Consider the following 27,765-nt stretch of genomic DNA (forward strand, 5'->3'; position numbering starts at 1 on the left):
CGGCGGTGGGGCGTCATTCGTGCCAAGCTAGGGATCCATGATTGGCTCTTTCTGCGTTTTGACACACAAAGCAGTGACGCAGCAGCGGGAAAATCCTCTTTAAGGCTTTGACCTCTATTTGTGAGTGCTTGAGGGGCAAAGTACCACCTTCCAGAGTACCACGTTACTGATGCGGCGATTCCGTGTGTTCAACAGGAACGGGTCCAAATTTACTTCCCAATAACACGCCATCGTCACGTGATGCCGTGTTAAGAGGTTGGGGTCAGTTTCATGTACTTCCATGTGATTGGGTTGATTTTTGAGGGTGCAAACTGAAAACCTTAAAATGAGACCTAAATGGGGTTGTGAATTATTAAAGCAGAAATGCAGAGGGAGGCCTTTTTAAATAAGAATCATGAGAAATCGTGAGTTTCAATTTATTCACGTCCTTTCTTTCTTTGCTCAGGGTTTGCTAACGCAACCAAATCCTTCATAGCTAAACACTTACGTGCACTCTTAACCCTCGTGCACTCAAACGGCCCATCCCATAAAAGTGGAACAAAAATGTAATGCATAATTTTTTTTTTTTACTTTCAATGCATCAGATCTTTCCAACAATTTCAGACCTATACATAGATAATAAATCTATTTAAATTTTTTTATATTTTATATGTTTTCATCTATTTTTTTTTGTCATGCAAACCCCTGATTTTTTTCAACAGGAAAAACACAAAATTTGCAATATTTCCTAAAATGAGGTGCAAAGTGAAGTGTTTGTGATGACGCTATTACAGCCCCGACTGTGTCAATAATTGATGACAATATTGATTTCAATGCATTATTATTTTCGGCACAGTGAGAAATTTAAAATGAACTTACACTTGTTGGCGTCCGTCTCATAAAAGTGCATAAAATGTAATCCGTAAATTATTATTTTTTTACTTCCAATGCATCAAATTTTATACGTTTTATTATACATAACACAACATGCAAATGTTCATAACACTCACAACATGAAGTTTTTGTGTTTGAATGCCTTTTTGTCAACAGATGATGTGTTTTCTCGTGTGTGTGTGTGTGTGTGTGTGTGAATGTTTGCAGCTACTGAAAGCATGAATGACAGATACTACACGCTGCTCCTCACATACGTGTCCTCCACATTTGTTCACTGGCTCCACACTCTTTTGTGCTCAACGCACATGACTTCCGCTCTCTGGAGGGTCCTGGCTGTGGCTCCTCCTCCTCCTCCTTTCCTTCCTTTTCCTTCCCTTCTTCCTGACGGACCCGGCCCTGGGCTTGGAGGACCAAGCTGCTCCAGGAAGAGACGGCGCTTGAAGCTCTTGACGCTGCTCCAGCCGGGGTCAACAGAGGTGAACAGGATGTCTGCACTGAAGCGGGACGCATCAACCATGTGATAAAAGAGACACAAGGGCCAGCGGCGGCAGGAGAAGGTGCCACAAGCCTGGGGGAAAAAAACAAATCATCAGATGACATGAACACATTCATACACATTCTTCATGATGAACAGAAAAAGCAAAGAATGAAATCAAGTAAAGAGTCCATTGCTATATCACACACTCATACGTAAAGAGTAGCCATCAATAAATACTGAAACGAACAAGTGATGTGTCCTGGTCCAGGGGGGCGACAGCCCCTCTGCATCTCTTGTAGTCCAGGATGATCTGGTTTTCCTTTCCCAGATTCCTGGACCTCCGGCTCCCTGTGTCTTGTGCTCAAGAGAAGGACATTTTTCCTTTTTTTCAGGGAACAGTGGTCTTGTTGTGCGTGAAGGCAAACACAGAGGAAAGCACTTGTCTGTGTTTGGTGCTGAGCAGCTGCACGGGGAGCTGAGGTCTGTTTGACCTCAGTGTCCTGACCAGGACCGTCCTCCTCTCCTGCAGCGCATCAGCGAGTGAGGAACCAGACCAGCTCTACTTGTCATGAGAGAACTTCAGCTGTGATTTGGCACCACACAAATACAGTTGACTTGACTTTTATTTTGAAGGTAGAGGCTTCGATCTATTAGGTATTCATGGAAAAAACATGAAGAGATGTTGGGGTTATAGTGTATGAAATCTGCGTGGTTAGAATGGGAGTCAATGGGGCAAATTTGGTCACCAGGTTCACAAGTTAATGGTGCAAATCTCCTATTCTATATACTTCTAATAGACAGGATTTTGGAATTAAGGAAATGAAAATTTTAAAAAATTAGTGGCAAAATTTCATCCAGTTAGCCTTTAAACTGGCCGGTAAGGAAATAAAAGCACCCAGAATGCCACGCTTGGTCCACAAGGTGCTCCAAACAGGGTTTCATGTGAATAAAACTCCTGATGTTCTCATGAAGGCTTCCCTGATTCCTTTCCCCTCAGTGTTTACTGCTGACACAATTAGTTGTTGTTTCATTCTTTATGTAATTCTTAATGCTCAGGCCATTCAAGGAGGGTTACCCACTTATGTTCTGTGTGCTCGGAGCATCAAGAGGGACCTGCGTCATCTCTCCAGCCAGCTTTTAACACAAGTTAGCAGGAGTCTTTTGGCCTGGCTGTTCTTGCTGCAGTGCAGAGTAACTGTGATTTGTCTTGGTGCTGAGCTGTTTGTATTGTCGGTACTTTATGTGATGCTATGTGCTGCACGTAGGGCGCCACTGCCAAAGAGATCTGAGACGGTTAAATGAGGGTCTCTTGCCTGTGGATTAAGTTATAGACAATAAAAGCAGACGATTTGTGCACAAATCCAGGCAGCAGAAGACAAAACAAGCATCAGACTGGTGGCCGAGCGAATCCAGCCAAAGCAAAGTGTTTAGCGCTCCGTCTCCAGCCGCATCGAGAAGTCTGTGTCAGAAGCTTCCTTTTCCATGTGCCTGGGTGGATTTCTGGGAACAACTCTGAAGGCACATGTGTGACAGTTAGCAGTTTCTTAACTGCTTGTCCTCCATCTTTATTTTCCTTTTATGGAGATGAGAAGCCATACCTCTTTGGCTCCACACACCGAGGCCAGCCAGTGAGATGATTGCATCTGAAGAGAGGAAACCAGACGAGCCCCCTCCATGTGCGGCTCCAGGATGAAAGGGTGGTGTGAGGTAACGTGTACTGATACAAATAAACATCTTGCCTTTCATATCCACATTCACCACTTTATAGCACCAAGTCACATCCCATTAGCTCCATATTACTGCATATAATTTAAGCTTGGGTGGCCACAATGGCAATTAAATCCCTTGTAGTGCTAGTGTTAGCATTGTGTTCCACCCATAAAGTTGATGCACATATCAGCATTGTTTTCAGATATGGGCTTAAATACTACAAGTCGACTTCAAACGCCTCTCAGTCCACTCGCCTCGCTGCACAGTTTAAAGCTCCACATGGTGTGTGGGACAATGGTGGCTCTTGAAAGCATTGTGGTAATCAGGGCCAATGGAATTTTCCCTGCATCATTAAAAAGGGATTGGTCTGCTCACCGTGTTCATGGGAAGTGCCGTTAGTTAACCCAACAAAGGTGCTCTGGCTGTGGACCCCCAGAGATGAAGGGCATGGCAGGGGCTCGACGAATCCACCTCTAATCCTTTCGGCCCCATTGTACCGATACGCTCTAAACCCTCTGACCACTTCCCACTCTAATCTCAGCAGATTTGGACGAGTTAAACAAGCTTCTGATCCGCAGGCCCTCAACTTCCATGTCCTCCCTCTCCGCTCGTGGTGAGGAGAGTCTAGTTCCAGCCACAGCTTTAACGTTAGAACTGGTGTAGTAACTCAAGCAGATTCATCAAGAAAACACAACGGGCTAAAGACGATAATCAGAAGAGTCAAGAGTTAATTACATAAAATGCAAAAATGTTCTTTGTTCCTCAGTTTACTGTGGATTATCAAACCATTGTTTTACAGTCTGCACTTGCAACAAATGAGGATTTTCATCGTGAATCAATAAGTCAAACACTGGGTTCTCACACTGGACCTGCTGGAACAAGACACTCGGCCTCATTCATGACATGTTCGTCCGAACAAATCATTCTTACGGACTGTGGCACTGTGTTAGCCCTGCATTTAGTCTTACAGACAGGAGGCCAAGCCTGATGGCTTCAGAGTACCACAGTTATGATGTAGGCTAACCTGAACGTAAGCATTGCAGTGGCTTACAGAGATCAAAATGAGATGTTTACATCGGCTGGTGGATTAGCCTTCAGCAGAACATAATCTCTGAGGCAAACAAAGCTTTGTGAGACCTAAAAGCAAAATCACCTCCATAAACGAACAACACTTCATGATTTTTGCTCATGAATGCAGTCGTTAGATGAACAAATCAAAGGTTAGGCTAGGAACAAACTACACCGCCGACATCTAAGCTCAACATCAGCTCAAGTAGCCCACGTACCTCATAATAAGGTTTCCATAGCTTGAGCTTGTCGCCCGCCTCGTCACTTTCGAAAGCTTTCTCGAGGGCTGCGACACCAAAACACTGAAGCTACTTTCCAAATATTAACATTCAAGAGCGCATTTTGTTTTTCTGGGCCTTTAGACATTGATCCAGTCTTTTCATTCAGTCAAGAGGAGACTGCATGTATATGCATGAATAGATTAACAGCTATCTGCTGAGCAGCGGGGGGGTGGGGGTGGGGGGGTAAGTAATAGCAAACTGCATTCAGGGGGTTGGTGGTCGTGACAAAGCACTTGACAGGCCAGTAGACACCCCGTAATTTGGGGCTGACCTTGGCTTGTTTAGCATTCCCTCTTGCTGCTGGTGACACTGACACGTGTCTGGGGCTGAGCTGACTGTAGGAGTTGGTGTGTGTGTGTCTGTGTGTGCGCGCGCGCAGATGGACGGACCGTTAGAGACGCACTCCTATTTTCCCAAGAGAGAAGGCAGAGGTCAGGGATCAAAGCCCCCCACTGACTCCCCACCCAGCTCCGTGTCTGGGGAGGCTCCAGAGCGAACCGCCGCTCTGGCCCTCCACATTATGCAGTTTATGCAATTAATGCAGCGACAGGAATGGCAGGGGTCTGCAGGAGTGTGCGTTTGCATGGAAGGGAGTGTTGTGTTTGTGGCTGTTGTGACTTGCACAGTGTGCCGCTGCAGTTGGCACGTGCTCCACACACAGACCGGAGTCTAGAGAGGTCTTTTAATTAAGGAATTTGTTAATTTTCTATTCAAGCTGACAGTGATGAATGGGGAAGCAGCACAGGTTCATCTCAGCCTCGGCTGTTTGGCAGACACAGCAGCCCGGGAGGCCTCTGGGTGCGATCATCGCACTCCGAAGCAGTATTTACACATGAAGATTTTCAAACCACCACCATCCCCCAACGAGATGCGGCACTCAGCTGCATGTGCGAGGCCTTGATAGCGAGCAGAAGTAAACAGAGTAGAACAATGGCTGCAAACTGTGTGAACAAAGCCAGAACTGTAACTTCTGTTTGGCTGCGGTGGAGGTAACATTTGGACTGCCTGGCGTTATCTCGGCGAGTTCCAGGTGTGGGCTTATCATGCAGCCTCCTCAGGCCTCCGGTTGAATCATCGGTGAAACACCTCCAACATTTCTCCTCCTAGAAGTTTCAAACGCTGCTAATTGTGTTCGAAGCAAAAACGCTGTCCCTTCAGCTGCATTTTTCTATGAGTTTGCATCAGGAATAATATTTCCTGAATCATGTTTTAAGGCCAGAAAAGGGAAGCGTGTTAAAAGTATTTAGCATAAAAATTCCCTGCCGACAGATCACATCAATCCACCCAAGAATATCGTCTATCGTCACGTTTCATTGAAGGAGGACGCTGTTGTGGTTACGCGTTTGAAAAAGTCAAACGCAGCGTGGATCAGGAGGTTCACTCATGAATCCATGACTGACATCACCCCCACAAAAACGGCTTGTTGCTTGAAGTTCTGCTTCAACTCACACTTGCAGCAAACTGAATTAACTTTAGCTTACAAGGTGCTTCAACAAGGAAGCACAAAATAAATACCAATTAAAAGTAGAACTGATACAGACATGAGACGAGATGAGATTATTAATCCCACGATGGGGAAATTTCTAATGTGGTCATTTTTCCAAAATGACATAATCACTGAAGGAGAACAGGAGAAAACTGTTCTGAGATATTCATTCATATGTGTGTGTGTGTGTGTGTGTGTGTGCGTGTGCGTGTGTGTTTGTAATCTGCAACTGTTATTTGTTAATCATTTCATGGTTTCTGTCTTTTTTCAATCTTGTTCCAGATTCTTAGGTAAAAGGATTTGCTGCTTTTTCATGGCAGAATGATTCAAATGAGGAGAGATGGACGAACCAAAAAAGCAGCCCACTGCTGTGTGTGATGAGGGATTCTGGCAGGTGTGTTTCAGATGTTCCTCACGTCGCATCGACTGATCGAGTCATTAGGCGTCACAATCATGAGGACGGGAGAACTGAGGGACGGTTTAAATGAAGCTGGTAAGAGTTCTAAAAACAAGTAACGAGCCCAGAAAAGTACTTCTGTTCCTGCGCGTCACTCTGGCATCCCGCTGAGATTCCCAGCAGCCCCAGAACAGCCCGGTACACCCGTCTCGAGCGGGCCGATGACCTGCTGACCGGCTTCAGCCACTTTCGGACCTTACTCGACAACGGTCTTTTTCTCTGTTTTCTTTCTTTGATCTATTTATTTCTCTTCTGCTCTGATGTTGCCTTTATTAAATTTGGGCTGCTTTATCTGCCGCGCCACAACTGTACTCCGCGTCTGTTTATTTTGTCAGCTATTTTTATTCTATTACACTTTCACCGGGTTTTAAGTGGGTTTTTTTTTTTTTCCTTTTGTGCAGCACTTTTTGAACTAAATAAATAATTTGCCTCGACTCCTGCGCTCGTGCCAGAAATCAAACCGTAAGATCGGCGGCAGCGGGGCTCTAAATTAAGCTCTTCAGAATATAAAATGATTTTATTTTACAGTCATTATCAACACTCTCTTTGTTGCTGCTGATCATGTTTTGCATTAAGAGCAATGCAGCCGCCCCGGAGCAGCAGAGCCACATGTCATCTCGGCCCCTGTGCTATTTATCTATTGTGATATGGCAGCCATTCATCTTTTAAATGCTCTCTCACGATTTCCTTTGTGCATGTAGAGCTGGAGGTGACCTTGAAAATGGACCATGTGGTGTATTCTGATGATAATTTATTCTCACATGCAAGAAACTGTCTGGCTAACATGATTTCCGTCATGCTTTGTGCCATCGACTCTTGCTGTAAACTTTAATAGCAGCGTCTCCGCTTGGCTGTGCAAATTTTAGGGACTTTTGTTTTTTTTTAGCATGATTTTATATATAAATGTTTTATTCTTTTATAACACAAACTACAGGTTAGAATCTGTGAAACCAGTGAGCTTCGATGAGCCATAAAGAATCATGTTTGGATTATCATAGATTTACATGACTGGAACTTTCCTGAAATACTAAATCACACGGTCGTTTTTCAGAATCCCTCAAAGTCTGCAGTGGACTGATATTGATTTATTAAATGAATGAGCCCCCCCACACACAGACACACACAAACACACACACACACACACACACACTGGTAGTAAACTGTATCTTAGCTCCATTTTCAAAGTATTTCATGTACAAATGACTCTTCCTCCCAACTTTGACTGCTCTCATTGTTTCAAATGACAGAAACAGTAACATGGGCATTGTTCTAGCAGTCAGGTCAGTCATCAAGCACTGTTGTGTGTGTGTGTGAGCAGCTTTACCCACACACACACACACACACACACAAACACACTCTGTTTTAATGCATATTAATGACGTTAAACGGCCCACTGTAGAGGGGAGACAATGGAGCAGAGGCAGGCTGGTTGGGAGCACAAAGCAGTGGACTCAGGGGAGGTAGAACAGGTGCAGGGGGACGTTACACTCAGCACACACTCCTCGATGCGGGGGGACGTTACACTCAGCACACACTCGGTGCAGGGGGACGTTACACTCAGCACACACTCGTCGGTGCAGGGAGACGTTACACTCAGCACACACTCGGTGCAGGAGGACGTTACACTCAGCACACACTACTCGGTGCAGGGGGGACGTTACACTCAGCACACACTCGGTGCAGAGGGACGTTACACTCAGCACACACTCGGTGCAGAGGGACGTTACACTCAGCACACACTCGTCGGTGCAGGGAGACGTTACACTCAGCACACACTCGTCGGTGCAGGGGGACGTTACACTCAGCACACACTCGTCGGTGCAGGGGGACGTTACACTCAGCACACACTCATCGGTGCAGAGGGACGTTACACTCAGCACACACTCGTCGGTGCAGGGGGACGTTACACTCAGCACACACTCGTCGGTGCAGGGGGACGTTACACTCAGCACACACTCGGTGCAGGGGGACGTTACACTCAGCACACACTCGTCGGTGCAGGGAGACGTTACACTCAGCACACACTCGGTGCAGGGGGACGTTACACTCAGCACACACTCGGTGCAGGGGGACGTTACACTCAGCACACATTCCTCGGTGCAGGGGGGACGTTACACTCAGCACACACTCCTCGGTGCAGGGAGACGTTACACTCAGCACACACTCGTCGGTGCAGGGAGACGTTACAGTCAGCACACACTCGGTGCAGGAGGACATTACACTCAGCACACACTACTCGGTGCAGGGGGGACGTTACACTCAGCACACACTCGGTGCAGAGGGACGTTACACTCAGCACACACTCGGTGCAGAGGGACGTTACACTCAGCACACACTCGTCGGTGCAGGGAGACGTTACACTCAGCACACACTCGTCGGTGCAGGGGGACGTTACACTCAGCACACACTCGTCGGTGCAGGGGGACGTTACACTCAGCACACACTCGGTGCAGGGGGACGTTACACTCAGCACACACTCGTCGGTGCAGGGAGACGTTACACTCAGCACACACTCGGTGCAGGGGGACGTTACACTCAGCACACACTCAGTGCAGGGGGACGTTACACTCAGCACACATTCCTCGGTGCAGGGGGGACGTTACACTCAGCACACACTCCTCGGTGCAGGGGGGACGTTACACTCAGCACACACTCCTCGGTGCAGAGGGGACGTTACACTCAGCACACACTCCTCGGTGCAGAGGGGACGTTACACTCAGCACACACTCCTCGGTGCAGAGGGGACGTTACACTCAGGACTAATTTTTTACCACCGTTTGATGACATTTTGCTCTCGTTTGAGTTGCTGTGGCGGGGATAGAGACTGATACACTTGAGCACAACACCTTTCCTATGACAAAACCTACAGGCTCTAATCATGAAAAAGAAAAAAGGTTTACATCTAAATCATTTCAGATTATGGTCCTAATGTGAAATGTTTACCAAGAATCTGTTGTTTTATGCGCCCTGCAGGAAGAATGTTCTGGTAGCAAACACTTCCTGCCACAAACACTAGCAGAATATTACATGTTAAATTCTCAGCACATTTTCAGAATTGAAATTTTCTAGCTTGTCAGGCTCCAATATGCACGTGTTAGTGTGTGAACCAGTGAGCGTGCTTTGAAGGAGACATGTATCGAGGAGGCTAGCTTAGATGCTGCAGTGGCACCATTTACACCAAAGCTTAAATAATCTGATCTGATTGGTTGAAGTTACACGGTATTAGACGGATGCTTCATCCAATCACCCGTGAGTACTCTTGGAACTGACTGGTCTTTCCCAGATAGGTTCAAAGGGAACTTCTCAGATGGTTCTGTGAAATAAACCATCTGGGGGTCAGACTGGGCCGACCAAGCCCCTAAATTTGGGCCTGCAACAGTTTGGGTTGTCCAAGCGTAAGCCAGGGGAAACCATCGAATGGGATTCTTCACCTACAGAGGCGTACCAAGCGCTGAAGAGCTTCATCTTGTTGCGTTGTCGGTGGAAGTGTAACGTAAAGGTGTGAGGCTTTGCCCTGTGGAGGCCTCACGGATCCACCGACATTAAGTGTTTGGTGTCCACTGTGTGAGTGTTCTTCCTTTAAGAATGAATCCTTCAGTGTTGTCAAGCCTGCTGTTCCTGTACTGGTCCCAGACGGATGATCCCAATCTCTTTCACACTGACACGGTCAGACGTACAGCTTTTTACCTTCTCTCCAGTTATTTTACGTTGTTTGAGGCTCTACGGGAAGATCTTTTAATGCTAACATACTAATCTATAGTTCAATTACCATAAGGCCTTTGGAAAAGGTTTGTCTCTCCACGCAGCTGACTGCCAGGCCGGAGAGCAGGGACCGTCTATAGAGTGACACGCTGAAAAGAAATACTAGAAAAACACATTCTATAACATCCCTTCAATGAAGTGTAGTGCCAACAAAATCACTCCACTTTGAACCTGAAATCACAACTTTTACTTGCAATGAATGAAGCCACGAGCAGCGATAGGCAGGCCCTTGCACTGGCGCCGTCAGGGTGTGAGGCTCGTTCGGCGTAATAAGACGGCCAGAAAAACTGGCAATGTTTGTATTTTCCTTAAAGAGACAGTAGAACAATGTGTCTTTTACGTGGCTTTAAGGTCACTTCCTGTGTCCACAAGGTGGCTCTAGAGAACACGGACTAACTGCACATCACGCAGCCGTACATCAGGTGAAAACAGCAACCGTCAATCAGACCACGTTTGTTAAACCAAGCTGAACACCTGTAACCACTAAGGGGCGCTGTGACCAAGAGTCATTATTGACCTGCTGATTTCTTTAGGGCAGCACCTTTATCAAACCTGTGGAGGTTAAAAAGACCTGACTATGAGGCGGTGAGGTCTCTTGTATGTGCTGACCAAACTGCAAGAGAATCAGATCAATCCCCCTGGAGGAAGTGGTGAGAGTACGACCCTCGTGCACCGCCAAAAACAAATCAGCTAAATCAAAATGACGGACTTCCACCTGGGATGAAGTCATGACACCAGAGGACTTTTTAGTAGGTCTGGCCTTGTGACACAATCCCACCAAATTATGTGCATTAAATAAAATCCAATGAAGCCCCTAGGAGGAGTTTGTGAAAAGAAAAATGAAATGGAAATGGCAAAAATGACCCAAAGATGAGAAATGTAACTGTAAACGGCAGGTTTCCTGTGGTGGGGGGGTTAACGTTACACGCCCCTACCACATTTCCTCAACGTTGTTGCACACGAGACCTGTAAAACAGCAACATTTTCACCAGAACGACACGTGCACTAAGTTCCATGGGGAGAATAAAGAATAACAATTCCTTGCTTTTCTAGAGGCTCTGGCGCTGTTTGGTGCTCCGGCCCTAATAATTCCCATTTATTTGCACATTTTATGATCCCCTTTGCATGTTTATTGTCTATAATGATGTAAAAAGTGCAAATGGTTCTCCGTGTTATGATCGGTGAGCGAGGCAGGGTGAACAACACTCAGCTTGTAAAACGTTGATGTTTGCTGTGGCTGGAGGGGTTGAGCAGCGTGAGAGAGCAGCTCATCTCAGCTGGTAGACAAGCCACACGGGGAGCGCGCTTCCCTCGCGCCGAAGAACTCCGTCTGGTTGTGGACGCAAGCGAAGAAGCACAATCGTTCCCGAAGCTAACAGGAGTGGTAAGTAGCGGTGGGCGGGTCTTACTGCAGCACTGAAACCACCACACACACACACACACACACATTTGGTATCCAAGAAATATCAACAACAACATTCTATCATCTAAAGGTTGTTTGTTTTTGACTGAATAAGTTCCTGTTCATGCTGTTGATGTCTGAATGTATCTGATTCATATCTGTGCAATAATTTATCCTTTTTTTTTGTCATAAGATTTTTTTTCCCCTGAATCCCCCCCCTGTAAAACACTAGTCTTTATTTGCACAGTTTTATCTCCTTGTAAAAGCTGTAATATTCGATGGCCAGTATATGTCATGTGATTTGCTTGGAGGGGCAACTGTTTTTTTCTTTTTAAGTTGTTTTTTTTAAAGAAATCACAAACCTTTTAAACATTTTTTTAACCGTTGTGATGAAATAACGTCAGTATCCTATCAAGAATACCTGCATGCCATCAGTCACTCTTGTATCGACACATTCTCTGCTCATCATCAATAACGAGGGAACAGTAAATATGTGATTTATGCGCTCTTCCAAATATTTATGAAGTAAAGAAAACGTTGTTTTCAAATGTCCAATGTTTATATTTGTATTTCTTATGTAAAAAGTTGTACTATCACATAAACTTGTTTTGATACTAATAATATTCATACTGGTAACTACGGACGAGCCCATAGTTACCAAAAAATCATGGCGCATCCAACATCAGCCCGAATGTGGACTTAAAAAGTTCAGTTGACCCTCGTGGTGGGAGAGACGTTCTTTCACTAAGAATGTAAAAACTGAGCAAACAAAAAGGATGAGGAGGGTCCAGAAGCCTCCACTGGACAGACGGTCTCAGCTACCGGAACCAACCAGGACCAGTCAGGAGGAAGGAACTGGTTCCCCTGCTCTGCTCTGGAGACCCTCCTATGGGGGGCAGCTGGATAATCAACTTGAACCAAGCCACGCCCCTCTGTTATTCTGGGGAATTTAACAGCGCCTACATGTTGAGTGCTCTGCATCGTGGAACCAGCGAGAGGAGGGAGAGGACCACCGTCACCGGCGACCCATGCTGACAGGCAGCCCAGACGCCTAATCGCTCCGACAGGATGGATTTTCTAGACCGCGGCTACTTGGACGCGCGGTCTCCTTATGATTACACCTTCAATTTCTGGAACGACTACCTCGGCCTCTCCACACTTGTCGCCAAAAATAAGATGAACAGCCCGTCCTGCAGCCCCAACTCCATCACCGAGTCTCTGAAGGCGACCCTGGGCTTGGACGATTCCCCGGGTTGCTCCTGCGTAATTGGGCAGGGCAGGGACGGGGACGAGTGCTGCTGCTGCGCGGCCCCGGGCTCCCCGCCGATCTCCATCTATGACCTGAAGGAGCGCATCTCGCTCCTCAGGCCCTTCGAGCACCTCTCCGGTGAGTCGCCGCTGGCAGACAGAGATTCGTCCTCCTACAGGGGAAGTTTCGCCGGGCTGGACCTGCTGTCCATGGACCGGAGGCGCAAACAGACTCAGAGAGGGAAACCGGAGCCCAAAGTGTGCGTCTTCTGTCGGAATAACGGCGCACCGGAGGAGGTTTACGGCACTCACATCCTGAAGACAGCGGACGGAAGAGTGCTGTGCCCCATCCTGCGGGCGTACACCTGCCCGCTCTGCAGCGCCAACGGCGACAATGCGCACACCATCAAGTACTGCCCGCTGTCCAAGGACCAGGCGAGCCAGAGGGTCGCCAAGGCCGGCAGAGCCGTCGGCAAGAGGCTGAAGATCTTCTAAAGTTGCACTGTCTGACACGACCAGGCAGTCATGGTCGCCCCGTTCATGCACAAGACAAGCCTGGAGGGAAAGACTTTAGGTTTCTGTACGTGTACGAGCTTTCCTTGTTGTTTTTGTTTTTTGGGCACATAGTTTACACTCGGACGCGTACCGTGCATCGCTTCATCCTCCTCCTCCTCCCAGCACTCCAACACTTGGTGATCTAAAATGAACCAAAGTGCAGGTCGAACTGTCAATCACCACATTCACGCTGTCGCCAGAAGCTCCTGATCTGACATGAATGTCCTGTCACGGATTTGAGAGGAAACACAACGAGAGATCTTTCTTAGCACATTTTGTCCCGAGAGTTTTCTACCAAAGGAATACACTTTTTTGTATCTGAAATGTAACTTCTGCATTGTTTCTATGTTGGATGTCTCATACTCCTTATTTGCAGTTATGTGGATAGTATTTTGCATATTTCGACTGAATGTAAAACAGTGGAATGTAGGTATGCCTTGCAGTTCACTTCCTGTTATTTCAGTTTACCTGTTCCTATTCTTGTAAATGTATTAAAGGGGTGAGCAGTTTTAGCAATGAGAAGCCTGACATTCCAAAGTCTTTATCTGTCAATAGAAATGTTTTATGTACTTATTTTTAACCTGTATAATTGGGGAATATATTCACTGTAAATGATCTCTGAATAAAGAAGGAATTTGCATTTGTTTGGACTACAGGAGGCTCCAGGTGAGTTTAATGTCATGTCGTGAATGGCGGATGTCCTTCTGTCCGAGCACCAAAACACGGCTGAATGAGATGTTTTGATTTGTCTTCACACGCAGCTGAGGAGCGTTTATACGCGTCCGATTATAGTCCCCGTGATTAGCGCGGCACATGCGCCCTCTAGTGGCCCCACCGCTCAACGACAGCATCCCGAGGCACCGACTCCTGCTGCACAGAGGCAAGATGGATGGATAAACACGATCCGTTGAAATGGCGACGTGGAAACTTTTTAAAAGCACTTCCACAGTGAGTGGAGACCTGTCCCGCAGCCAGGCTGGAGAGACGTTTCACCCCAGCAGCTCCTGGCTGCTGCGGGCGCACAGTTGATCTCCGGGTGTCAGAGGCTGCAAACTTTAGTGATTACAGTCCTGTGTTGATTTATGGCCAAATAAATTGTGAGGGGAACTCTTAAAATCTACCACCCACAGGCCCACTAGGATCAAATGTAAGACTTCTGAGAGCTTAAAATTCTGAGGGTGAGACTTCTGACAGTTGAAGACCTGCTCCTGGACTTTTAACGCTCGTCATGTGTTGGTCTTGCCCCCCACTCCCCGAGAGCTCAGAAACACTGAATTAACTTGAACATTCTGATGTGCACCAGAACAGTGTCTCAAAGTCCCGCTATTTTTTTTGTGTTTTTTGCACGAGAAACATGTTCTTTTTCATAGCTGCGTTTATCCAAATCCCGCAGACCCTTTGACAGTGAAACTTTATTTTCCATATCTTCTGTTGTTACTGACCAGCACATCATGCATCCAGCTGGCAGTGAGAGCAGGAACCCACCGACACCGGAAAACAAGAGAAGCCTCAGCTGGTGAGCAGCCACCTTCATTGTCCCTCTACTTTGTAATTTATCCAACTTGTCTGCAGTCAAGGATGAGTCTCAAGGGTCACATGGTGAGCGCTCACCCCAGCAGGATGACCCCCCAACCCCCCCCCACCCCGGAGGGAAAAAAAAAAATCAATGAATAACAGCATTACATGAATGAATCTCTGGAATGAACCGGAGTGATGTCACCCAGAAGTATCGCCATCACCAGGAATCAAAATTCAAGAGTAAAAAAAAAGAAGAAAAAAAATGTATTTTTTCAACAGAACCCCCCCCCCCCCCCCTTCACTGGGTGGAGAATGTGACTGGAACGCCATGTTGTGTAAAATCAGTCATGAAGTCCAACTCTACCTCCGTTTGAGACATGGTGAGTTAGAGAGTGACTGTCAGTCCCATCCATCAGAAACCTCACCTACATTTTCCAGCTCAACATCATACTCACACTTCCTGGAAACCCTCTGGTAACCACGGTAACCAGTATATCACGCCTCAGCCCTATGAACTGTGGGTAATTCCCTCAAGTAAAGTCTGCAGCCATGGGGACTTACAGTAGGGGTGCATTCACGGGACAGTTCACCCACAAAGGAGCCTTCAGCCGGCCTCTCCTCCCCCTCACAATGAGGGACAAAAAGGTAAAGTCTTCGTGGGGGGGCAGAGTGTGAGTCCAGAACACTCCGGCGGTGCTGCAGAGACCTCAGCCTGCACCAGAACCAGCACAAACATCTTTGCTTTGCACAGGTCTGCATAAAAACCGCACCATCACCATCTCATCATGGTTTTCAATCAAAATGTGGACAATGCCACTCAATGCCACTGTGAATCATGAAATATTATTTCCAAACCTCTCAGCCCAAATCAAAGTAACGAGTCCATCAACCGTTCAGGCAAAAACACCAGAGGAAAGAATCAAAAGGCACATTTCTAATTTCTCACTGACCTCCACGGTGTTAAGCTGGTAAATACCTTCCCTTTTGGAGGTCAGCATATTTGCAGTACAGAGAGCTATGAGGACATTGTAAAAAACAAAAAAAAGAGTATAAAACAATCGCTCATGAATTGTAATCAAGGCAGAAGTCTGAAATAACCATGATGTTGATACAAAGTCACAACACCCAGCGATTGCGATGTCATTTTGTGGCCGAGAAATGGTTTTGAATTATTTCAAGAGCCGTTGGAACAAAGTATCACAGTAGGAGGCTGCAGGCTCCTCGAAACTCTTCACCGCACAACGTTTACGGAGCACAGCTCATGTGCCACAGGAACTTCCTGTAACTCCCGCCACTGGAGCATCTGGAGTTCAGTTGGTGAAGGGAACCCTGACATCTGCTCTGTAACCTTTTTTAGGTCTTTCCTGTCTGATGTCTGAGCACACACTCTATCTTTGCTTCTCTCCTCAGGTGGCAGCGAGGTCATACCTGGTGGTGTGAACAGGTAACGTCAGGGTCCTGCTGCCCTTCCCCACAACCCCGTTCACCAGCCTCCTCATCCTCATCCTGAGGCCCTCTGCCTTTGTCCCTGCAGCTCCATTCACTCCTGCTTTTCCTGCTGTCTTTTATCCGCCCCACACACGCGCTCCTGCCTGTTCTCGCCCTGTTCCTGCCTTTCCTCCTGGGTTCTTCTCCCTCAGCCTTCTTCATTTCCTCCTGCTGCTTCTCCTTGTATTACTGATCCTCAGGCTTCTCCCCAGTCTGGCCTGTTGCCTGAGCAGCAGCTGAATTTTGTCACCAAACCCAGGTGGAAAAGCCGCTGAGGATCAGCTCGACCCTCTACTGCCAGAGCAGGGGCAGGAGGAGCAGCCGGGAGATCTGGACCTGAGCGTTGTGGATGAAGAGAGCTGGTTGGACATGTTGGTGTTACAGAATGATTCGGTGCTCGGAGGTGCTGTTAAAGAACGCGGGCTGTCAGGTGAACAGAAGCTAGATGCAGATATTTAGCTATAGCATGCTAGCAGTATGGCCTGGAATCTGACCAGACTGATGTAGCACCGGTGAGGGAGAGTCTCGTCTCAGTCTTTAACTGAAATCATCACCGCTGCCTCTAAGGTCCCTGTAGGGATTAAACATGGGATGTTGTCAGGGATGTGAGCTCCTGCTAGCTGGGATGGCTAAGCTAACTAGCAGCTAGTTAACTAGCGAGCCTCAGCACTCACCAGCAGCAGTGACTGCCCTGAGCCAACTGTCCACGGCCGACCACATCTCATGAGGTCGGCCAGTTGTAAGCGTCACCTCGTTTAATGACAACAGATTAAATGCTGGAATAAATGGAGCTCTGTCGTTGCCTACTTACTGGAAATAGTGATTGCTAAATTTGATGTATTTTAAAGGCAGAATGTAACCAGTAGCTGAAGTATTCGTGCCATAATTACTACCCACAAAATAGCCACTGGCTCTACTCACTTGTATTTAATTGTTAATAATAAAATGAACACTTTTGACAGGTTTTACTCTGCAAACTTCTCTGACAGCACGTCCTCCTCCCTCCTACTCTGCTCCAGCGATACTGGTCCTAACATAAACTCACGCCATGCCATCGATGCGCACGTAGCTTTACAATACATATTTAAGGTCATTCCTCCACAGGGATTAGTGGTGTCAACTCAAACTGTACACAAACAGTACTGCTTACACACATGACACACCGGTACACACACGGCGGCCACGAGGAAATGTTTTGTTTCTTGTCAACATAGAGGGAAAATATGTATTGTGACCTTGGAAAAAACTAACTTCAGGTTGCCATTGTTAATAAGAAACTGATCTTAATGTATTGCCAAGTAAAATAAAGTTTTAATAGAAAAAAATGAAGGGAAGGTCTACATCCTGGCCTCTATATAATGTCTCTATATCATCAAATCTGTCTGTGGCCACTCCAAGGCCCTGCATCTCTGTTCCTCTGTGTCAGCAGGCAGCACTTTCCTCCCACACAATGTCAGGACGGCTCAAGAACATCACCCGTGCATCAGTTCGGAATCTGAGTGGACTAAAAAGACGCCTCTGAAGACGGTCTCAGACAACAGCAGTATGTAGGACACTGCAAAGTGACATAGTAACACAGATCGCCATGGTCAGAAGGAACGAGGACCATAGATTAATGCGTTCGATCATAATATTCACTCAAGGTCACGTTATCAACCACAACAATCGATAGCCATGAATTTTTTATTGTGATTAACTCACTGTTTTATAGAGCTTTAATATCTTTAAGTGCCTGGGTGTTGAAGTATGTGCTTCTCCACTTTCTTTTAGAGATGCATATTGATTGTCTCTCACGGGGTTGGAGAAAATATTTTGTTTCAAGTCATTTTTCACAAGCAGGTGGAGTTTTTCCTCACAGGCATCACGCATTGAGAAATGCCACAAAACCTGCACTGAGACAATTTAATGGAGTAAAAATGTGTTCACAGAAATGCTCGGTGTTTTTTAGAGTCGTTGTTTTCACTGCTACTTCCTGGGAAGATTGTGTAAATCTGCTCTACCGCGTCTACTCTGGCTGAAATGGCTGAGAGTGAGTCTGAAAACCAACCTCCCCTCTCTCCACTGCAGCACTCAGCGATTGGCCTGTAGGATGCTGACAGCAGTGATGTTTCTCTGTGCTGGTGGGGGGGCAGCCTCGCTCTATAAAGGCTGGAGATCTGCAGCATCACTGAGCTGGTGCAGTGCATAAACGCTCACTCATCCTCACCGATGGTGTGCAGAACAAGGGGGACTTAAAAAAAAACTTCTGAAACTAAAATATCCTTTTCATAAACAAACAAAAAAAATCCACCGCAAAAAAATCACCATGAGCTACGATTCCTATCTCTCCTACCGCCGCCCTTGGGACAGCTACCGAGGCTCCCGAACCACCACCAAAGCATCCCTGTCTTCCTCCCTCTACACCTCTACTCGAGCTCCTCCGTCTGGGAAGAGGATCCTGAGGCTGGCCTCCTCTTCCCTGCCAGATGGGTCTGCGAGGATGGACCTGGCTCAGGCCAGCTCCCTCAACAGTGAGCTGCTGGGCCTGCGCTCTCAGGAGAGAGAGCAGCTTGTGGACCTGAATGACCGCTTCGCCACCTACATAGAGAAGGTTAGACACCTGGAGCTGCAGAACAAAGCCCTACTGGCCGAGCTGGAGGCTCTTAGGAGGCGACAGAATGATCCTTCCCGTCTGCAGGCTCTCTATGAGGGGGAGGCACGCAGTTTGAGGGCCATGATCGACTCGGAGAGTGGAGAAAAGATGCGGATGGAGGCGGAAAGGGACTATCTGCATGACGTGTATGAGCAGATGAAGGAGCGCTATGAGGAGGAAGTGAGGCAGCGGATGGATGCTGAAGAGGCCCTGCAGAGGGCCAAGGAGGAGGCCAGCAGGGCCCTGCTCTCCAACTGTGATGCTGAGGTCACAGTGGTCTCTCTGTGTGATGAGATAGCGTTTCTAAAGAAAGTCTTTGCGGAGGAGCAAGTAGAGCTGCAAGCCCAGCTGCAGGTGGCCAACATCAGCGTGGATGTGGAGGTGTCCCGGCCCGACCTCTCTCTCGCCCTGCGAGACATCCGGACACAGTATGAACGGCTGGCAAACAAGAACATGCAAGCCGCCGAAGACTGGTACAAAAGCAAGTTTGCGAGCGTGGCAGAGATGGCCAGCAAAAACAACGAGGCGGTTCACGCCATTCGTGAGGAGACCATGGAGTACCGGAGACTGCTTCAGTCACGCTCCTCCGAGATTGAGGCTCTCCGGAACGTCATCGACTCCCTCACCAAGCAGCTGGAGGAGCTGGAGGAGACGCAGATAAAAGAGGTGGAGAAGTACCAGGTGAATGAGGGGCACTGGGATAAGGGTGTGCATGAATGTTTAGATGATTCTCTTTGACGATGTAAAGGTTAAAGGGCACAGTTCGGGCCTTGTGTGTGACCTTTTCAGTCGATCTGACTGACTCACAGATCAGCAGACATCTTATTTTTCAGCTGATTGTTTCAAGGATCAGCAAGAGCAGCTAGAGGTTGGCCAAAGACGGCTGAGATGGAGTAAAACCTAATTGAGTTTAGGCATGTAGAGGCTGTACAGTAGCAACATGTACGCACAGCTCACTTGCAGATCCAGGAGCAAAGGCAGCAGCAGGAAGTCGTCTGAGTGCACAGCATGTTTCTTTTTGCTGGAGGACGACATGTAAAGAGACGCTGTGCTGCAGTTGCTGCCTCCACACTGAGCAGAAAATAATGACAGCAGAGGTGAAAATCTGCAAGGTGACTGGGGGAGAACATTCCTGCAGCACAGCACACTCACACACCCACTAATACATATGATGGAAACCTTAAAAATCAAGTTGCCTAAATCTCACTGTGTGCCTCAACAACTGTGACACTGATAGTGATTTTTTTCCTGTGGCGCTGGTAGATTAGGATCAGTGAACTGGAGAGGGATATCACTGAAGCCAAGCAGGAGATGGCCCGCTACCTGAGAGAGTACCAAGACCTCCTCAACGTGAAGATGGCCCTCGATATTGAAATAGCTGCGTACAGGTGAGCTCTTCAGCAGCCGTGTATCTCAGTGGTACTCATCAACACCACCAATGGGGCCATGTTCTGGGTGTCTGTTCATCTGTCAGCAGGGTCACATGAACACCAGCCATTTGTCACGGAACACGGTGGAAGAGTATAGAATGGGCCAAGGAAGAGTGCATTATATTTTGTGGCAGATAAGTCATAGCACCACCTAGTGGCAAGATGACCACAGTGGGTCAACCAGATCCATCTCAGGTTTGGTCAGAAACACCTTAAGAACTAAGTGAAGGGTTTCTGTGAAGCTTTTCCTACACGCTTGATGAGTCCAGGCCTGAAGTCACCTACAAGCTGAACTTACATCATAGCACCACCTAGTGGTTACAGGAAGTAAGACTGATGTTACAGAGTTCGCACTCTGTTGGTGCCCAGATGGTGCAGCAGTCTATCGTGTTGTCACTGTCAGTCCTGCCTACCAACCTGGGGGTGCTGGTTCAGTCCCCATGTTGCCTCCAGCTTGGTTTGGTCTCATTATCCGTATTATTCATCTGCTGAGCTGGAGCACCATCAGAATTAGGACCATCTAGGACCCTAATTTTTTCCAACAGTACCACCTAGGAAACTGGAAGACCCTCCAACAGATTCAGGAACTCCTTAAGCAAGCAGACCAGGAGTAGTTAGGGTAGGAGTAAGAAAACTTGCTGGGTCTAGCATCATCTAGCAGTCCAAGACTTGAGATCTTAACCCTACAGGTGCCTGAACCTGCTGTGTCCTGGTGGCTGCGCTAGCGCCCCCTCTGGTCCGTTACGTGGAGCTATATCCACCCTGGCGAAACTCCTCACTGTCAGGTGAAAAGATTCAGCCGATGACTCCTCACTTTGTAGAGGACACATGTGGTCGCCCGTGGGACTCCCAGAACGGCAGAGGGCGGCGACCAGGACAGCTTGGTAGGGGTGACGATGCACGATAGAGGAGAAAAGCAGAGCGATTCTCTCTGAGCACTCTAGTTTTTCATGTTTGTGTATTCTGGGACAAGGAGGTCAAGAGTAATCACTTCTCCTTTCTTTTTCAGGAAACTTCTGGAGGGGGAAGAGATCCGGCTGTCTTACCCCTCCCTTCCGGCCATAAACTGAATGCCACAAGCCTGGCATCAACCTAAATTCTTCATATCCTTCTCCCCGTCCCTGACATCTCCTCCTCTACTCAATTATTTTACATTCTTCCCTCTTGCCTCCAAATATACTCATTTTGCTCCTTCCCAAATCAAAGTAAAGCTCACCACTTTCAAGTTAGATGCGCCCTTGTGCTGAACAAGAGGTCCTCCAGAAGTCCCCCTTCTTCTACACACGTTCAGACGCCACAAACCATGAAGGCGGTAGTGACTGCACTGCATTAGTTCGTGTCGGGCAGCAGTATTGTTTGGGCTGAGTTCCTCTCTGTTATAAGGTCGAAGCACCAGCAGGTTCCTGACCCCTCTTTGTGCAAACATCTGTCCAATTGTTTGTGAAAGAGGACAGAATCAATTTTGTCTCCTGATGCTTGGACTTTATTTGTGTCTGAAGTGACGCAGCATCATTGACTGGGAACTCGACCGATCAATTATGCAACGTCCCAGTTCTGTTGTAGTCGTCGGTGAACCAGTAACCTTAAACGTTTATTTTCACTATATTAGAGGTACGTTTTGTCTGTTTTAGATGTTCTTCCTCTGCATTTACATCTACACACAACTACTGCAGACTCTGGTGGCTCTCAAAACTATAGTTGGTCATGTAAACAAGTAATTTCAATTCTGTTGGGAAGAAACTCTCAGAAATGTAAATGCTGCGGAAGACTGACTGTTACTGGTTTCTCCTTTTTAAATCATGTAGTGTGTTTGTCTCGGCTAAATTGCATTAGGTTTTGTTTTGTTTTTTTCTGTTTTGTGAGTTAACTCCAAGCAATGAAACTGAAGACAAGTGCAGGAGCTCCTTGTTGTCATCGTGCTGATTGTAGATCTAAATGGTGCTTTACATCTGTGAAGCTAAGAAAACGGCTGCACCATCGCAGTCCGCTCCGTGTCCCTGTCACAGCTAGCAACAAGCTGAATAAAACTATAACTCACAAGCCATTTCTTCATCCGACTTCTTCTTTTAAAGGTGATTTATGCACTTCAAACGCACAAAGCACTCAGAATGTTGTCTCTCACATGCAGCAGATGCAAATGACTGGTCACATATTTCAAAGCCCAGTGGGACTCAGGAAACTGCAAGTCGCAAACCTCCACTCCTAAGACTCTTCATGTGCTAAATTTGAGGTTCTCAAAATCTGATTTGCCAGCCGGCAACAATCACCACTTATTCAGAAACAAATTCAGAAAAAAACAAAAACACAAGAACACTTGGCCTTTGTCAGGAAGTTACTTTGTCAGCCTCCAACTGCTCAGACTTAGGGAAGATAAACGTCCAGACTTACCTGATGGAAGTCCTTGCAGATGGTGAAGGAAGCGCTGAAGTGAGGGGTCTGGGGGCCGGCAGCAACACTGCAAACAACAACACCTCGGTGGGTATCTCGTACGGACGATACGGCACTCTCAAGGCTAACGGATCGATAGGGACGCAGAAACATTCCAGAAACATTGTGGCCCGAAAATCCTTTCCTTCTGGGTTTCACATTTATTCCTGTCCACCAATCGCTACCAGTGACAACCGTCTGACAGCTGTCAGAAGCAGCGATTGTCCACAGTGTCTTCCAGTAGATACTCACTGTCTCTGTGAAACACAAGGAACTCCAATCACTGAGGTCACTCATCGTCCTCCAGAACTCCTCCACCATCCTGCGATCATCCATATAAATAGAAGACATTCAGTTGCTTCTCTCTTCATCGGACGCCGCTGTCGGAGCCCAGCTCTCTTCCTCTGCTAAAATCCCATCCTAGACTCTAAACACCAGACCTCCATCACTTCCCGGTGTCTCCAGAAGAGTCAGAGAGTCAGTCATGTACATTTAGCACTAAGCTAATGGAGACTGATGGCTAAAAGCAGCTACATCAACAAAAATCAAAGCAAGCTGCCCCAAAATGTCACTTTATAAAGTCTCAAGCACAGCAGCTGAGAAGATCAATATCTTCTTTTACTACTTTTTGTGCTCAGTAATCCACAAACACTCTTGAGATGAAACAAATCACAACAATTCCAGTTGGGCGCTACTGTGAGGGGCTGATGTACTCAGATGAACCACTCCTGATGCTTCATCATGTTGTGCTGATCTTGAAGAGTTAAAATTTGTTTTCAGTTCAAACCGAAGTGCTTATGGATTTCTGAGCATATCAGCTGGAGAAAGAGGACATGGGCTACTCTGCACGGGTGGGAGCTGGTGAAAGGACATTTTTTGGAAGCTTTCATGCAGTTGTTTTGTTGCTGCAGCAGCAAGAAGTCAGACATTAACTTCAAGCTAAATAAAGGTGGCCAGCTCCTTCTTGTCACAAGCAGAATGGGGAAAACATGAACTCTTTCAAGACAGATATTTTTGAGTGTTTGAAAAGCAAAAGACACTTTTTTGGGTGAAGTATTGCTAATTGTGTAAACGAAAGCAAACAACAGCAGCACGGTGGAGCAGTGGTCGCCTCACAGCAAGAGGGTTGTGGGTGGAGCCCCGGCTGCAGCACGGGGTCTTTCTGGGTGAGTCTCCATGTTCTCCCTGTTCCTGCTGGGTTCTCTCTGGTACTCCAGCTTCCTCCACAGTCCAAAGACATCAAGAGGGACCAGGTTAATCCAGACTCTAAATTGACCGTAGGCGTGGCTGGGAGAGCCAATGGTTGTCTGTCTCTATGTGTTGGCCCTGCCATGGACTGGTGACCTGTCCAGGGGGAAGGCTGCTGGGATAGGCTCCACCCCCACCACCCTCAACAGGAGGAGAGGGAGAAGACGGATGGATGGAAAACAGACATCTAGCTGTTGACTGGAGATAAAAACCAACTGACATGGAGCAGTACAGCAGACTGTATTAGTGTCACTAAGTACTAAAGGTGCAAAGGAAATACATGATTTAATTTTAGCATTCATAGAACTGAGGATACATTAAATACTGGCTTCCATTTGTGACCTGCCGCGTAGAATTTTATGACTCACGTCCCCTGAAATATAGCAAAAACCGAGGAGGTGTTGCATCCTTCCCTGCTTATCATGATTAAAATTATTACTTACGGCCCCCATCACTCCATGTGGTAGGTTGTAATCTATGCAGCATCATCAGTCACCAAGCAGACTCCAGGCATCAAGCTGACTCATGAATATCAAAATATACACACACACATTGGCCTAAAATAAGATTAAATTCAGAAATATAAAGTCGTGCATTTCTTGGTCGTTTAACATCGAGGGTTCATGTGAAATTTATTAATCTTATTTGTGCGTTAAAAGTCTGTTCAGAGCTCAATAAAGTTTAAGTCAGGAAAAAAACCACAAGAAAATAAAACCAATGCGGACAACTACAATACAACAAAGACAAGTGGGGGGAAACGTTTCTGGCCGCTAAATGTTCGGTAAAACAACAACGGCGACAACATTTAAGCTAACATTAGCTTACCAGTAAACAGTTTTTGTCACGTTACAAGCCTGTCGGGGGGGGGGGGGGGGGTGCAAAGTACTTAAAAACACCTTTATTCAGGTGTTAAGCGGAAGCACAAACCTCAACAAAACTACAGATGGCGATACATTTCGAGGAAGGATAAAGAATTACTACTTCCGGTCTGTCAGAGGGCATCAAGATGGCCGCCGCCCTGTGTCTCTAACGTTACTGTCCTCGGTGTTTATATCGTCCATGTGAAACGGCATGTCCTCTAGATAAAAGTCAATTTAGCGACTAAAGCGAAGATTTTGACGCCGGCATGTTTCAGGTAGTCAGCGGGAGGAGCGCCCAGGGGGCCCGGCTCCTCGCGCCGAGGGGCACCGTGCTCGTGGAGGCTGTCCGCGGCCGAAAGTCCCGCAACGACCCGGTGGCGAAGTCCAAAGTGGATCGAATCAAAGTGCCTCCCCCCGTGGACCCGGTGGAGACGGTGGTCCTGAAGGAGAGATACTCCGAGTACAAGCTGATCATAAGCGCTCTGCGGTAGGCTGACAGGAACATCCAGTGACGCAATACGTCAAACGTTAGCTGCTAAAACGAAGACAGAGTCTGAGCTTGTGTGCAACATGTCTTTATTTAATAATATAATATAGTGGTATAGCACTTGCATTAAAAAAACAAAAACAAATAGGGTTCAAACGCATTTAATGAGGAAGTGTAGTGATTGGTGCCGAACCCAACGAGTGCATCACCCTCCAAACAATATGACGTCAGAACAGCCACGGTGTGTGGCCGTGGTCCTGTTGAGCAAATACGACGCTGTCCTTTGAGCTAATATCGGACAATAGAACCCGGGGCATCGAGATTGGTGAGTGACCGTAGAGCAAAACTGAATGTAGTTTACTGGTGGTACTGATTACAGTTCAGTAGGAGTTCCGAAAATGCAAATAGCACAAGGCTTCCTGATGGCTACTTAACCATTTTTTCCCCACAACAAAATATAGAAATGAACTTTGAAGACACAGAAAATAAATGACTTTTGAAAAGGAGAGCGAAAAAGCGTAGCTAATTAACTCACCCTTGTCTGGATGAAAAAATACACACGCCTGCCTGTCGTCACGTGTCATCATCGTCATCATCCCTTGCAGGGCTAAGCTACACATTTGTGTGCAGTTTGTAGTCCCGGTGGATATTTGGACTCTTCTTGAGCTCTGGACTGTTCCGTAGCGTGACACCGGTGATTGATGTACAGAAACTTTTCAAGATGTTCATAAGGTTTTTAAGATTTATTCCCCCTTAAGTGATACCCCCCCCCCCCATCCCTAAGTACATTTTAGACATTTTAGCCTCACACATGGTGATTGCTGTTGGCAGGATACGATGTTTTGATCCTATAGAAGTGGACTTGTGTGTTCCAAGTAGCTGACCTCATGAATGGTCCTGGTTGCTCTGGTCTGCAGGATGGTAAGTGACTGTCAGGAAGTTCTGTAATATTTCCCCAAACCTCAGCACAGTCACCTGAATGCGAGACCAGTGAACAGTAAAGTGAGTCCTGATCCAGTTGTTGTTTTGCTTTGTGTGCGACTGCAATGCTTTTTTGGAACGTTGGGCTCTGGGTTGGTGTTTGATGTGCGGTTCACGTGAGCTGACTGGGCTCTGTTCTCGGCGTCCCAGGATGGAGTTTAAGGCGGAGGTGCTCAGGAAGAAGTGGAAGGACAAGCTGGGGTCCTTGATGGAGGAGAGAGCGAAGCAGGAGGATGAGGAGCATCGTGTTCTCATGGCCTGGAACAACGAGGAGAACCTCCGCTGTCTCAAAATCCGGTGAGAAGAAATGCAAAATTACACCAGGAGAAGACACATCTAAAGATGGCGTAACTTAGAAGGATTTGCTTGTGTTCCACCCATCCTTTGTTCATTGCGTTCCACAAGTGGAGTGACTCACTCGGCTTCTCCTCTGTCCCTCAGGCTTTTGAGGGTCCAGAAGGAAACAGAAGAAAAAGAACGCAAGAAGTTGGAAGCTGTCATTCAGCAGGAACAGGAAGAGCAGGAGTTCATCAAACTAAAAGAGAAAGAAATTCTGCAGTTGCAGGTACGTTTTCCCTCGAACTGAATCTTCCATACGTGAATGATGAGAGTTCTCACAGTGGGACTTTGGCTGTCTTACAGGAGGACGCGAAGAACTTCATCACCTTGGAGAACCTGGATCAGCGTATTGACCACGCTCTGGACAACCCAAAGAACTATAACTTTGCCATCAACAAGAGAGGATTAGTTGTTCACCAGACGGTGCTGGACTAACGGGGAGTTGTGTGTGTGTGGAGGTCCTGACTGTTCTGACTTCAGTAAAACTCACACTGGCGGGCGGGTTTTCTTCAAACGCTGGCAAGCTTTCGGAGCGAGGTGGTGGATGTTCCTGTTAGCCGTCAGCTTGGAGATGTAGCGCCTGACGCCTCCAGCTGAAGGCGTAACGGGAAGTCTGGTGAGCCAGTGGCCGTCTGTACCCGCAGCTTCTGTTATACCTTCTCCTCACTTTTCAGTTTCAGCTTCTCGTGCTTTGATCGTCGCTGTCTTATTGTGAAATGCGGTAGAATAAATGACCCAATATTCCCGAGGCTCCGTCTGGTTATGCTCGCACTGTTCCCAGAGGCAACAATTATTTACACTCACAGGTTAAATGTTCTAGAGCTGCTTAGAAACGCTGTCAGCATTTTCAGGACGTACACTTAACATGAAAATATTAATTGATGAGGTGAGAGATCAAAGAGAGGGAATTTGGGGAGAAGCTCCTCTGAAGTGAAGCCTGAGCTGAGGCCAGGGTGACGAGATGGACAGATTTATGCAGACGGATGTCAGGAGAAATCAAATACCACAACATTTGAGGAGTTTGTTCATGGAGGA

At 47.1% G+C, this 27,765-nt stretch overlaps 2 protein-coding genes, 1 long non-coding RNA gene and 1 pseudogene across 5 annotated transcripts; 3 read left to right on the forward strand and 1 right to left on the reverse strand.

Annotated features, from left to right (window-relative positions):
• Positions 1–667: 667 nt before the first annotated feature.
• Positions 668–25,396, reverse strand: LOC147246008 (uncharacterized). 3 transcript variants are annotated; one of them, XR_015109862.1, is made up of 5 exons: positions 24,889–25,396; positions 24,507–24,581; positions 23,068–23,137; positions 22,777–22,843; positions 668–1,441 (listed from the first exon to the last, which is right to left on the reverse strand). It is a non-coding gene; the product is annotated as an uncharacterized LOC147246008 (long non-coding RNA). The 3 variants fall into 3 exon arrangements; XR_015109863.1 differs by having other exon boundaries at positions 669–1,441; positions 24,991–25,396; XR_015109861.1 differs by having other exon boundaries at positions 671–1,441; positions 24,507–25,394.
• On the forward strand, positions 12,484–13,965 carry LOC147246009 (nanos homolog 1 pseudogene; annotated as a pseudogene).
• On the forward strand, positions 18,479–22,432 carry neff2 (neuronal intermediate filament family member 2). The gene is made up of 3 exons (XM_086183319.1): positions 18,479–19,639; positions 20,222–20,346; positions 21,398–22,432. The coding sequence occupies exons 1-3, from the start codon at positions 18,632–18,634 to the stop codon at positions 21,456–21,458; spliced, it is 1,194 nt and encodes a 397-aa protein (XP_086039445.1). The 5' UTR covers positions 18,479–18,631; the 3' UTR covers positions 21,459–22,432.
• mrps26 (mitochondrial ribosomal protein S26) lies at positions 25,013–27,493 on the forward strand. Its single transcript, XM_086183269.1, has 4 exons — positions 25,013–25,410; positions 26,542–26,688; positions 26,833–26,956; positions 27,034–27,493. Exons 1-4 carry the CDS (start codon positions 25,190–25,192, stop codon positions 27,163–27,165), a joined length of 624 nt encoding a protein of 207 aa, XP_086039395.1. The 5' UTR covers positions 25,013–25,189; the 3' UTR covers positions 27,166–27,493.
• Positions 27,494–27,765: the final 272 nt, after the last annotated feature.

Source organism: Aulostomus chinensis, chromosome 17 (genome assembly GCF_037954235.1).
Source record: "Aulostomus chinensis isolate RoL2024-O1b breed Wild chromosome 17, RoL_Achi_v1.0, whole genome shotgun sequence".
Classification (NCBI taxonomy): Eukaryota; Metazoa; Chordata; class Actinopteri; order Syngnathiformes; family Aulostomidae; genus Aulostomus; species Aulostomus chinensis.

Coding starts and splice junctions, on each gene's coding strand:
- neff2 (XM_086183319.1), top strand. CDS start 18,632: ATGAGCTACGATTCCTATCTCTCCTACCGCCGCCCTTGGGACAGCTAC. Junction 19,640..20,221: donor AAGAGGTGGAGAAGTACCAG/GTGAATGAGGGG, acceptor TGGCGCTGGTAG/ATTAGGATCAGTGAACTGGA. Junction 20,347..21,397: donor ATTGAAATAGCTGCGTACAG/GTGAGCTCTTCA, acceptor TTTCTTTTTCAG/GAAACTTCTGGAGGGGGAAG.
- mrps26 (XM_086183269.1), top strand. CDS start 25,190: ATGTTTCAGGTAGTCAGCGGGAGGAGCGCCCAGGGGGCCCGGCTCCTC. Junction 25,411..26,541: donor CTGATCATAAGCGCTCTGCG/GTAGGCTGACAG, acceptor TCGGCGTCCCAG/GATGGAGTTTAAGGCGGAGG. Junction 26,689..26,832: donor CTCCGCTGTCTCAAAATCCG/GTGAGAAGAAAT, acceptor TCTGTCCCTCAG/GCTTTTGAGGGTCCAGAAGG.